General features: G+C 60.1%; 3 protein-coding genes across 3 annotated transcripts in view; all 3 read left to right on the plus strand.

Annotated features, from left to right (window-relative positions):
* The window catches only part of ABCF2 (ATP binding cassette subfamily F member 2), a 10,957-nt gene extending 4,825 nt beyond the window's left edge, over positions 1–6,132 (plus strand). The window contains exons 7-14 of the mRNA XM_019507913.1: positions 143–238; positions 959–1,078; positions 1,651–1,740; positions 1,916–2,026; positions 2,317–2,379; positions 2,735–2,863; positions 4,273–4,476; positions 5,516–6,132. Coding sequence (XP_019363458.1) covers positions 143–238; positions 959–1,078; positions 1,651–1,740; positions 1,916–2,026; positions 2,317–2,379; positions 2,735–2,863; positions 4,273–4,476; positions 5,516–5,653 — 951 coding nt within the window. The 3' untranslated portion in view covers positions 5,654–6,132. The remainder of the gene's footprint in view (positions 1–142; positions 239–958; positions 1,079–1,650; positions 1,741–1,915; positions 2,027–2,316; positions 2,380–2,734; positions 2,864–4,272; positions 4,477–5,515) is intronic.
* A 2,527-nt stretch (positions 6,133–8,659) lies between these two features.
* Positions 8,660–9,856, plus strand: LOC109291472 (late histone H2B.L4-like). Its single transcript, XM_019508527.1, has 2 exons — positions 8,660–8,816; positions 9,579–9,856. Exons 1-2 carry the CDS (start codon positions 8,697–8,699, stop codon positions 9,813–9,815), a joined length of 357 nt encoding a protein of 118 aa, XP_019364072.1. The 5' UTR covers positions 8,660–8,696; the 3' UTR covers positions 9,816–9,856.
* Positions 9,857–10,854: 998 nt separating this feature from the next.
* The window catches only part of LOC109291054 (IQ and AAA domain-containing protein 1-like), a 24,572-nt gene continuing 23,129 nt past the window's right edge, over positions 10,855–12,297 (plus strand). Inside the window, exon 1 of the mRNA XM_019507914.1 lies at positions 10,855–11,169. Within this exon, the coding sequence (XP_019363459.1) occupies positions 10,855–11,169 (315 nt within the window). The remainder of the gene's footprint in view (positions 11,170–12,297) is intronic.

Genomic DNA, 12,297 nt, shown 5'->3' on the forward strand with positions numbered 1-12,297 from the left:
CGGGCCCCCCCCCCCCCCGCCCTGGCTCCAGGGCAGGTTGGCTCAGCCTGGGCAGCCCCTGTCCACAAGAACCCTGAGCTTCCAGCTGAGGGGCTGGGCTCTGGAAGGCATTTCACATGCTATGGTCTCTTTCTTTCTGCAGGGAAATTACGATCAATATGTGAAGACCCGTGTGGAGCTAGAGGAGAATCAGATGAAGCGGTTCCATTGGGAGCAGGATCAGATCGCCCACATGAAGGTACCTGGTGACTTTTGTTCATAGAATTGTAGAGAGGTGGGGCTGGAAGGGACCTTCAGAGGTCACATCTAGTCCAGCACCTGCCTGAGGCAGGATCATCCCTGTCCAAACCATCCCAGGCAAATCCATTGTCCAATGTCATAGCAAAATGACACCAGTCACCCAACACAGCACCAGGCATCACACCTGAACCTGCCACCGGTAAACCAACGGGGACCATGGTGGCCAACATCCTGCTGTTGCAAAGGGTGTTTGATATGCACTCAAAAGATTTCGGACGTGGACTGTACCCCCACGACAGAGGAAGGCAGACCCCACCCTCAATCTGTGCCAGTCTGACCATGGGGTAAAATTCCTTCCTGGCCCCAAGCATGATGTTGGTCTCACCCCAAACAAAGAGGCAAGACCCTACAGCCAAGAACCTCTAGTTTTAAGTCCCAGCAGGAACATTGGCACAGCCCAGTCGCCATCCCCAGCTTTGGCTGCAGCCAACTCACAGCGCCTCTGAGGAAGGCAAAAAAAACCCTCAAAACCCTGAGGTGTAACAGCAAAGGGAGAGGTGGGGAGAGAATTCTTTCCTAGCCCCATGTGACAACCAGCAAAGCCCCAAAGCTTGGGAAATACTCAAAGCAGAACCATTGTCTCTCCCGTTATCGTTTCTTGTCTGCTGCCTCTGTGCAGCGTTTCTGCCAGGCCCAGTAATTGCATCTCCTGTTACAGAATTACATTGCACGGTTTGGTCATGGCAGTGCCAAGCTGGCTCGGCAGGCTCAGAGCAAAGAAAAGACCCTTCAGAAGATGATGGCCTCAGGGCTGACGGAGAGGGTAGTGAATGATAAGGTAGGTTGGGGTGTTGGGAAACTCATGGCAGACCCTGGAAATTGGGGTGGGAAGTCACGCAAGCTGCAGCCAGGAGCAAAGTCAATGAGTGCAGCCAGCAGGATGGCTAAGAGCATGGGGTGGAAATAGTGTACAGCACACTATCTGTGACAGACAACTGCATGTCCTTCCCTTCATTGTCCTTTGTATGTCCCAGCAGGAGGTAGGCTCACCGGGCACCTAGTCCTGGGTACAGGGTGTGGGGCTCTTGCAGGCACAGTAGGGAATGTCACTGGGTGGAAACTGGGAGCCCCTGGGGAATAAACCCTCATGCCCCACAAACAGTGAGAGCAGGATGGCGGGGAGCAGCCAGCACTGGGCTGATGCTCAAGGTAAACAAAGTGCAGCGGAGTTGCTGAGGGTCCTCGCAACGTCACCTGCTGTGCCCGGGTACCGCAATGGCCCCGGGCTGCCCGTATCTGAGCCGGGGGCAAGGGCCGTAGCAACTCTGCACCTGGAAGAACAGTCTCCCTGAAGCAGCACTGTCCCCTGCCCTGGGCCTCGTCTCACTGGTGAGTCTGCTCTCTTCCTAGACGCTGTCCTTCTATTTCCCGCCATGTGGGAAGATCCCTCCTCCCGTCATCATGGTGCAGAACGTCAGCTTCAAGTACACCAAAGATGGGGTGAGTGTGCTGGGGTAGGGGGTTTGCTGCTTCACTCAGCTGGGTAGTGTGGGGATGCCCAGCCTTTGTTTCCATGTGTGAGGTGTAGGGCAACAACGCACATCTGCACAGTGCCCCCAGGCACTGTCCAGAGCAGTCTGGACAGGCCTGACCTCTTGGTCTCTGTGAATTGCAGCCACGTATTTACAATAACTTGGAGTTTGGGATTGACCTGGACACGCGCGTGGCTCTTGTGGGACCTAATGGAGCTGGAAAGTCGACGCTGCTGAAGCTCCTCACAGGAGAGGTAGGAGCCTTGGGGTGGTCTCCCTGCCCTATGCCCGCTGCCTCAGAGTAACTTACAGGGTGAGAAGTGCCTTCCACTATTCCCAGCAGCTGTTCCAAGGACTCCATGTCCTTGCTGACCAGCCCCTGGGCACTTACCTTAGCCCAAGGTCTCTTGGTGGGTGATGACATGACTTCCCAGCCTGGTACCAGTGGGGTTGGCCCCCATTGCTGGGGAGAGGCAGGATCATGCCTGGGATGATGGGGGGCACTGGGATGCCACTCAAGCGTGATGTGCTCTGTCCCTTCCAGCTGCTCCCCACTGATGGGATGATTCGCAAGCACTCGCATGTGAAGATTGGCCGATACCACCAGGTAACCCCCATGGGCTGGCAAGGTGCCACCTCCTTTCCAGACCCCTCCCTATGCAGTGTGCTCTGACGTGCAGGACAAGCTGCTGCTGCTTGGACAGGCTCAGCCTTCCCCTGCTCCACACTTGGGAGTCATGGTTCTGCACAGGGCGGTCTGAGCCCCCTGCTGCTCTGGGATTAATGAGCCTCCCTTCCCTTTTGGGTTGGAAACAAGGCTCTGTGCCAGGCACAGCAGGGGTGCACTGCTTCTGGTAGCCTTCAGTCTGCACTGCAAAGAGAAGCGGTAGCAGTTGGTGTGTTGTTCTGACTGCCTTGCCCTCCCACCTCCCGGGCTCATGCCTGTCCTTCTCTCTGCCCAGCACTTGCAAGAGCAGCTGGACCTGGACCTGTCTCCGCTGGAGTACATGATGAAGTGCTACCCAGAGATCAAGGAGAAGGAGGAGATGAGGAAGATCATCGGCAGATATGGGCTGACTGGGAAGCAGCAGGTGGGTGTGGGCTGAGGTCTCTGTGGAGCTTGCTCTAAGCATCTGGGGCTAGGGGTACTGGGCTTCCCCCATCTCAGGGGTCAACTGCCAACCAGCTCAGTGCTGTGCAGCCCATCACAATGGGGCACACAGTTGGAGAGTCCTAGCCAAACACTGCAGTGTCCAGCCTGCCAAGGGCATCTCAGAGCTGCCAGCATATGGAGCAGCCTTGTGCTGGGCTCTGGTATCCAGGGATGGCAGCAGGACCCAGATCATGCTCAGTGACTCCAAGCTGTGCCCCTGTGCTGGTGACCAGCACCGTGTGCAGTGGCTGACGGGGGGAGACATGCTTTCTACTGGCAGGGGCTTTCTGGGATTCAGTGCTGTGGGCAGGTGCCCTCCATGGGGTTGTGTCTTCCCCGTGAGCCAGAGCAGTCTTCAGTCAGATGGGACACGAGCTGTCTTGGACTAATAGTTGTGAACACGAGACCTCCGTGGGGCTCCATCAGTGTGCTGGCTTTATGGGCATGGGGTTGGCTTTGCTAGGGTGTCCAGGGTGGTTCTGGCAGTTGGGGGAGCTAGTGTGCCTTTTCCCTGATGGAAATGCTGTGCTCCATGGAGTGGAGCCAGACCAAGAGTGGGTGTGCCAAGATCCTGCCCTTGCAATCCATGTCCTTGGTCCAGCCAGAGGACTTCTGGAGTGGTGCCTGATGGTGGGAGGGTGCAGCTCTGCTTCCTCTTCCTTGTGGGTCGTTTGAGGATCCTTCTTGGTCACCTGGCTGCTGCCTGATTTCCAGCCCATGCTTGACGTAGGCTGAGTGCATACCTTAGTACAGGTAGGGTCACTTAAGTTTGTTGTGTATTGCAGCCAGGCTCTGAGAGGCAGTGGGGAGGTTTGGGCAAGGTGGAAGATGCTGTGGGGCATAGGCAGAGTGGGGCCAGGTCTTGGCATGGTGCCACACTGGTCAGAGATGGGACCAGTAGCTCAGGTGGGAGCGTGAGTCACCTGGTTCATCTTGAGGGGGCAGCAGTGTAGCAACTTCAGCTCCCATGCACCAAAGCTGTAGGGGCCGTCACTGCTCCCATTTCTGGCCACATGGCTTTTGTGCTGGGTATTGCAGTTTAGGCTCAGAGGTTTCAGGCGAGCTTCCTGTGTCAGGAGAAACATCTTTTGCCCTGGACCTGGGGCAGATTTGGGGCTGAGTGGGAGGCGGTGTATGTTTGCTGACTCCAGTGAGTTCTGTGCCCTGTGGCACCTGCAGCGCAGGCTTGGTCTGGGAGTGCCACAGAAATCCAGGGCCCTCTGCTGAGGTGTGGGGGGAGGGGGGCTGTTCCAGGCATGGGGCCTGCACAGGACGGGCTTCCCTGGGAGTCGCAGGCCCCACATGCCATGGTGTGTTCTGACCGTGTTGTCTGTCCACCCCCGGCAGGTGAGCCCCATCCGCAACCTCTCAGATGGACAGAAGTGCCGTGTCTGCTTCGCCTGGCTGGCCTGGCAGAACCCGCACATGCTCTTCCTGGACGAGCCCACCAACCACCTGGACATTGAGACCATCGACGCGCTGGCCGACGCCATCAATGAGTTTGAGGGAGGGATGATGCTCGTTAGCCATGACTTCAGGCTCATTCAGCAGGTGAGGGCAGGGGAGGTGATGAGCTCCATGGGTGGGGGTGTCCAGCAATCCTCTGTCAAGGAGGCCAGCAGTGATGAGCTGTGCACAGGCATCTCTGGTCTCTGCTAGAGGGGGGGACTATTCAGTGACTCTCCAGTGAAACGACTCCTTTACGGCAGATTCTGGCAGCCGTACCTAACCGAAGTGGGATGTACTCGCTGAGGCAATAGACATGCTTTAATAGCAGTAGCCCCTTCTGGAGGTGCAGAGCAGATATTTCCTCTGTCTCTGATTACTCTGCTAATTTGTTTCAGCACCTTTCTCATTTCCCAGTTGAGAAGCCAGTGGGGCTCCGCATTGTCAGGAAAGCTTGACTTCCCTTTCCAGCTTGTAACTGAAAGATCGGCCTAAAGGATGGGACTTTCTGGTTCTCATGCCTTAAAGGATGTTTCAAATACAAACCCTGGGAAAGAGTTTTCCCTGTGTCCCCCGTGTCTGAAGCAGCGTTATCTAAGTTTGCAACCTGCAGATTTGGGGCATTCAGTTGAATTCCAATTTCCAGCCAAATCATTTGGCCCAGAACCCAAGTAGAAGTGAATGGGTCTAGTCAAGTGCCCCATTTACCGTCTTAATGCTGTGCTGCGTGACTGTATGTGGAAACAACTTTCATGTTAAATTTGGCACTTACTGTATCTGCAACATGGTTTCCTGGTTCTCAGCCAATGGGAGCCAGCCTTTCTTTTAGGAAAATGAGTTCAAGTCCAGGCTTCCCACCTGCTGCTTGAGGTCACTATAAACCATTCTGCCCTGCCCATGCAGAGCAGGTGATCCTAACGGTTCCGGTTCCCCACAGAAGTGGCGGTGAGGAAGGACTGCCCCAAGCACCCTGGCCGACCCTCGCTTCCGGGAACGCTCTGCGCTGTCAGTGAACGGCTGGTGGCAGCAAACCGTGCCGCCTCTGGGAGACGAGGGAGCCGGGGCTGGGGGTGGGGGTGTGGGGAAGAACCCTGTGTGCCTGCTTCTGAGCTGAGCTGCACTGAGCCCTGCCTTGTGCTTTCAGGTTGCCCAGGAGATCTGGGTCTGTGAGAAGCAGACAATCACGAAGTGGCAGGGCGACATCCTGGCCTACAAGGAACATCTCAAGTCCAAGCTGGTGGATGAAGATCCCCAGCTCACCAAAAAGACCCACAATGTGTGAGCGCAGGAGCGGTCAGTCGGCCGGCAGGTGTTCTCCAGGGAGACTGACAATGGCCAGCCTGACCATCCCCCTGCCGCCTGGAATCGGACTCTGCTGCTATCTTTGTGGCTGTGTTCTAGCATTGCTGCAATATTGCTTCCCTCTGCTCTCCGTGCACCTCCGCATCTGGACAGACCCTCCTCTTCTGCTCTGGCTGCACTCGGGCAACTGCTCCCATCTGGACCATGTCCCCTCTAGCCCCAGATCCTGGAGCCACTGACAGCAGGCGGCAGGGTGCCCCGATTGCAGCCAGGGGGAAATGGAGATCCCAGCTCACCTCCTGCCCTAACTTCTGCTTCAGTTTAGAAACTTTGACTTCAGACTCCTCTGGCCTTGGTTTGGTTTTAACTATTATTTAACAGTGTCATTATCAGATCTGCTGAGAATCTATCAGTCAATAAAGAGGGAAGAACAGTCTCTTTTTCCTCGTTCCCAGAATGGCACCAGCTGTAGGCGTGTGCAGCTTCGTGCTGCCCCTTGGCTGAGCAAAGCATATGGCTTCAGTGTGTGTGGCTGGGCACCCCCTCCTAGAGCTGCAGCACTGCCAGGCTCCGCCACCCACAAGCAGCGAGTGACAAGCTGGGTGGTGAAGGGGTCTGGGCAGGCACTGAGCTACAGGGACACAGACCTGAGCAGCGCTAGAGGCGCAGGAGCTGTCGGTATCTCTGGGTGGCCCTGCAGCTGCCTCACTCTAGTTGCATGTGCAGCACAGGGACCATGGGAGGTGGGGAAGGAGGGGAGCCTTGGCTGCAGGAAGGTGGTGAAATAAAGCATGGATGTGAAATGGAAGCTAGCTCCAGCCCTGCTCCTGTGTGACACCATCCTGTGCCCCCACCTCCTTGGGCCCAGCCCCAGGTGCCCATCTTTCAGCATGTTGAGACCCAAAGCCGGGCAGTTCTTCCCTGTGGCATTAGCTTGTCCAGGATCTCCTTGGTCTCACTTTCTAGCAGGGTTTAGGGTGGACCTGGTGCTCCTGGCCCCTGGACTTCCAAATGGGCACCTGCCTGTTGCGGGATGTTCCTTCTTGCAGCGGGGAGAACGTGCTTGTTCAAAGGGAGTGAGACCTTTGCCATGCCCTCTTGGGAGGCAGCTACTCCTGAGCAGTAGCACAGGGAGCAAGGCAGGAAACTCCATAACCATAAAAGAGCTGCCCCAGAGGCAGCTGGCATGTATCCAGACTAGTCCAGGACCTCACTCCTACGGGGGGTCTTTAAGACAAGGCTAGACAATCGCCTTGCTGGGGTCGTTTGACCCCAGTACTCTTTCCTGCCATGGCAGGGGTCGGACTCGATCTGCTCTGGTCCCTTCTGACCTGACCAACTATGAAGCTATGGTACAGTCAGCAGCTTGCTTGGAACTAAGTTAAGTGGCATTACCTGCTCGTGGGGTTTTGCTGCCCAGTGGAGCAGGCGCCCATAGGTTTCTACTTGGGCCCATGCCCTGACCCAGAGCCCAGAGCCATCCCTGCTGGCAAAATGCACTGTGGGCACAGCCCTATGGGGGTGATAAATCCAGTCTGCTGTATGGTGTGTGCACCACGTGTGAGAAACATGCCACAGTGCAGTTGGCTGGCAGGGGTAGGCACCCAGGAAGAAGCTGGTCCCAAGTCCTGTGGGGAGGTGACTATAACCTAGTCCAAAAGGGGTGGGGTGGGGGCCACAGGGCTTCCTAGCAGAAACCAGTGGCCCCGAGCTGGACCAAGGGCCATCGCAATCTGGATGCAGCAGCAGAGCAATGCAACAGTCTACGCAATGTCCCTGTGGCTGACCCCTGTGTCCAGCTCTGGCAGCAGCTCCTCGGACCGCACGTGGCATGGGAGGGGTGAGGGCGATGCCTGCAGTCCCACCCTCGCATCTGGGGTATCTTGCCACCGGAGCAGCCCACCGAGGGACTCCCGTCACCCTGTCGCACAGTTGCTTGCACGCTCTGAAGGGAGCCAGGGGCATCTCCCGCAGGCCCGGGTTCAGCTAGAAGCAAGGGGAGAGCACGGGGCCCCGAGCATCACAACGGCTCCTGGCCAGGGAGCGCGAGCAGAGCCGGTCTCGGGGACGAGGCTTGTGGCCAGGCTAGTGACGCCGCAGGGAGGAAAGCAGCATGTGCCGGGGGGGCGTTAATGAGGTTACGCTTGCAGCGGAGTTCAGTTGCGGCCTCGACCCTGACGTGACGCAGAGCACCAAAGCCGTGACCAGCCCCTGCTCCCCTGCGGCTCTGGGGAGACTCAGCGTCCTGTCAGGAGGAGCTGAGGGTACGTGTGTCCAGCCGGGGCCAAACTCTGCCCTGCAGCACAGGCCACTGGCACAGATCACCCCTGTTCAATGCTCCAGAGACACGCGTGCACACGTGCTCCTGCCAGCCAAAGGAAATGAGGCAGCACCCTGCACCAGACGCGCAGCTGAGCACGGGCACCAACACACCTTGCACCGCTCTGAGTAGGGACGGGGCAGAGCCAGGCTTGCCCGGCTTGGGGCTGGTGCATGTGGCACATGCTCATGTCCCTAGGGAGCCAGGGCCTGGGGCCATGCCCAGGAGAGGGGCCAGAAGCACATCCCCCCCCAGCCCATCCACAGTGGGTAGGACCCCCAGAGCTGGCTCGTGTGCCACGAGGGCTGTGAGCCCCAGCCCCTGGTCCCTGCTATGGAGCGGGGAGGCTGCAGCACGGTGCGGTTTGCACCCCTCCATGTTGTGGGGCTGCGACACGGGACATGCTCCTCCAGCGTCCCAGTCCCACAAACATCCCTGGTGCCTCCCTTGTGCTTCGCCACCTCCCCGCAGAGCAGGGAGCAGGCACCCGCCCCTTGGGCCCTGGCCCTGTCACAGGCTGCGCCCATTCCCCAGCTCTGGCCTTGCTGAGCCAGGAATCAGGGGTAGGAGCTGCACCTGGGCCTGCCCTGGCTCAGCGCGCTCACCTGTGGCCGGCGCTGCCCTGGCTACATAACCGCCGGCAGGTGCGGCCCTGCCTGCCTGGGGCTCCTGCTTCATCCAGCTCAGAGAGCCAGGGGCGAGGATGAGCTTGGAGGCTGGGAAGAAGCGGGGCCGCCCCACGGCCTCCGGGGACAAGAAAGCCAAGCGGAAGCTGAAGAGGAAGGAGACCTACTCGGTTTACATCTACAAGGTGCTGAAGCAGGTGAGCTCCTGGCTGCTGGGGCTGCAACCCCCTTGCTGCTCCACTTGTGTCCCTGGGGGTCGGGGGCACGGGCTGTAAGAGCTGGGGATGGGGCTGCAGAAGTCCCCTTGGGGTCAGGAGCACAACACGGGGGGCTGTGGGGAGCTGGCTGCCCTGTCCTGCAGCTTGTTCCCACCCCTGCCAGCCCATTGCTTGGACCTGTGGTGGGCAGGCGGCCTGGGCTGCACCCAGCAATGCTCCGAGGCCAAGGAATGGGCTGGCTTGCTGACCCCAAGCCTCTGGGTCCCGGCCCTGAGCAAGGGCTAAGCCCCTGGGTGGGGTCCAGCCCTGAGATGGAGGCTGCTCCTGTCCCTTCACCCTCCCTGCACCACGCAGTACCTGGAGGCTGGGCCACAGGTGCAGGGCCCTGACGCTGCGCTTGCAGGCATGTGGGGCATGCAGTGATGCTGCTTAGCCCCTGGGCAGGGGCAGCTGCCCTCTGCAACCCTGGCACCTCTGCCTGCTGCACCCCCAAGCAAAGGGGCAGCACCTGGCCAGTGCCCAGGGCACAGGCTGGGCCCAGCTCACCCACACCCCTCGCTGCAGGGGGATGGGGCTATGCGTTGCTGGGGACCCAGGTCATGCTAGGGGCAAGGACCGAGCCCTGCTGTGAGTCTAGATGCTGCCCCGGCCTCGCCTCTGGGCAGGGGAGCAGCAAGGAGGGCAAGGCTGGGGCTGGGAGTGGAGCAGGCTCCCTCACGCCTCTTGCCCCCTGCCTGGCAGGTGCACCCAGACACGGGGATCTCCTCGAAGGCCATGAGCATCATGAACTCCTTCGTGAACGACGTGTTCGAGCGCATTGCCAGCGAGGCGGCGCGCCTGGCGCAGTACAACAAGCGCACCACCATCACCAGCCGTGAGGTGCAGACGGCCGTGCGCCTGCTGCTGCCCGGCGAGCTGGCCAAGCACGCCGTCTCCGAGGGCACCAAGGCCGTCACTAAGTACACCAGCAGCAAGTGACCACTGCACCCCAATAAAAGGCACCGCTGCCCCCGTACCGCTGTGTCCTGTCGGGGGGGGGGGCAGGGGCTGCGTCCTCTGGGGACACCTGTGACCTCACTGGGTTGCCCCCCGCCAGGGGCCTTGATGTCACAGGGATGCATTGTGTGGTCCTTGGTCTCCATGGGAATGGGCTCCGGGGTGTTTCCCCTGGTGATGGGACGGCACCTGGGGCGGCAGGAGCCATGTCCAACCGGTGGGACTGAGGATGGAGCTGGGGCTGTTGGGACACAAGGAGGGGAGGGTCCCACGGGCATCCTGGGGCTGGGGGCAGGGCACTGGTGGTGGGGCATGTGCAAGATGCTGTGGCTGAGGGGGGCAGGCATTTGTGGGGCGGCTGCTCCCTTCCATGTGCTCGGGGACCCGATTGCAGGAGCCCTGGCCCCGTGCTGTTCTGGCCCAGCCTGGTCTGGCCACCGCTATGGCCACGGCTGCAGCTGGCTGGGACTTGGTCTGGGCTCGGGTGCGGGGTCCCGGCTGGCACAGGCAAGGGTCTGCCCATGGGAGCAGAGCAGGTGGAGCCCAGCCTGGGCTTGCATTGGGGGTGGGCTGGCTCCTGTGCCCACACCTGGGGGGCAGCTGAGGTGGGAGCCCAGATGCCCTGCCCGTTTGCGGTGGGGTGGGCAAGGGACCCGCAGACATGGCGGTGCGCTGGGGTGGCCCTGGGCAGAGGGGCTGCAGCATCCTGCACCCTCCTCCTCTGTCTTTGGGGTGGGGGAGCCTAGGAGCGATGTGGGAGCTGGGTGCCTGCAAGGTACCCCCAGGGCCGCCTCTATCCCCAGGGCCAGGTGCTTGCAGCATCCTGCAGGGCTGAACCTGCGCACGGGCGTTGGCCCCAGCTGTGATCAGCGAGCTCTGCTCCGCAGCATGGAGGATACCAGTCCCGACCCCTCCGGCTGCGACTGCCGGAGCCATCGGGCCCATGTCCCGGGTGTCTCTGCACCCACCTCCCTCCCCGTGCTGACGAGCTGCCGCCGGTCCCTGCAGCACCTATGGGAAGATGTGGCTGGAGTCGCAGGTGGCCCTGAAGGAGCTGCTGGCCCAGGAACTGCCGGCCGCACCGCCGCAGCCCGAGCGAGACCGGGCCGCGTTCTCCCACGGGCTGGCCACCCTGTTCCTGCGCTACGTGCAGGTCGTGCGGTGCCTGGAGACCTGCCACGACCAGATGCTGCAGCCGCAGAAGCGCCGCATGCTGCGCCGGGTGCTGGACGGGGCCCTGGGCCGTGTGCTGGAGCTGAAGGAGGCGCTGGTGCAGCTGGACCGCTCCGAGTACCACTTCATGGACCACGCGCTGCAGGACCTCAAGCTCACCCCGGTGAGGGCCTGGGGCTGAGATCCAGCATCCTGGAGGGGGCTGGGGAGGGTGAGTGGGGCTGGACTGACAGCCTCATGCAGCTGGGAGGTGCTGGTCTGATGCCGGGAAGGGGGGATGGTGCTGGCGCATTGCACCTGGGAAGGAGCAGGGAGTGCTGTTGGGATCCTGTATTTGGGGTAGATGCTGCTGCTGCTGCTGCTGCTGCAGGAACTGCCCTCCCACTTGAGCAGGTCCTGGAGAGACGCTACCCTGGGCAGGACTGTGGGGTGCTCTGGGCAGGGCAGCTCATGCTCAGACATGGCAAGGAAAGAGCGGGGGGGAAACCCTTCCAGCTGCTGCTGCTGCCAGCCGGCTCCCAGCCCTGACCCAAAGGCACGAGAAGTTCTGGGCATGGCAATGCCTGGGGAGGCCTCTCCCATGGCTGCAGCACTAAGATCACAGGCTGCGACTGCACAGGGAGGACACGGCCACTAAAGGGCTGGGGGTGCGGTGCTGCAGATGCTGTGCATGGTTCCTGAGCACTGCCAAGCTGGGAGCCCTGGTCACAGACACGCGGATCTATGCATGAGCTGAGCCCAGCCCCAGATGCTGGGGTTGGTCCAACCAGGGAACAGGACAAGCTGCTCCCTAAACGTGCGTCTGGCATGTGCAATGAGACCTGCTACAAGGGACTGCATGCTGCAGGTCAGAGGCCACCCGCACTCCCTTGCCAGGTGGAAATGGAGGCTAATAAGGGGAATCGTACAAAATGAGGATTGGATGGGACCTCAGGAAGTTGCATCTAATCCAACACCCTGCTCCAAGCAGGACCAGCCCCAACTCCATCCTCCCAGCCAAAGCTTTGTCTAGCCAGGTTTTAAACTTCCAAAGATGGAGAGTCCACCTCCTCTCTGGGTAAGCTGTCCCAGTGTTTTACTATTCTTCTTGTGATTAGTTTTTCCTAATATCCAACCTCCACTTCCCTTGCTGCAGCTTGAGCTCATTGCTCCTTCTGTCATCTGCCCCCACTGAGCCCAGCCCAGCTCCGTCCTCTTTGCAGCCCCCCTGCAGGGAGGTGAAGGCTGCTGTTCAATCCCCCTCGGTCTTCCCTTCTGCAGACTCAATCAGCCCAATTCCCTTGGCCTCTCC

This window comes from Gavialis gangeticus, unplaced genomic scaffold (assembly GCF_001723915.1).
Source record: "Gavialis gangeticus isolate Ggan-Ray unplaced genomic scaffold, GavGan_comp1, whole genome shotgun sequence".
Taxonomy (NCBI): domain Eukaryota; kingdom Metazoa; phylum Chordata; order Crocodylia; family Gavialidae; genus Gavialis; species Gavialis gangeticus.

What these genes read in the sequence shown, in the direction of transcription:
- LOC109291472 (XM_019508527.1), top strand. Translation starts at nt 8,697, where the DNA reads ATGAGCTTGGAGGCTGGGAAGAAGCGGGGCCGCCCCACGGCCTCCGGG. An exon ending in TCTACAAGGTGCTGAAGCAG is followed by an intron (nt 8,817 to 9,578) that starts GTGAGCTCCTGG and finishes CCTGCCTGGCAG; the next exon opens with GTGCACCCAGACACGGGGAT.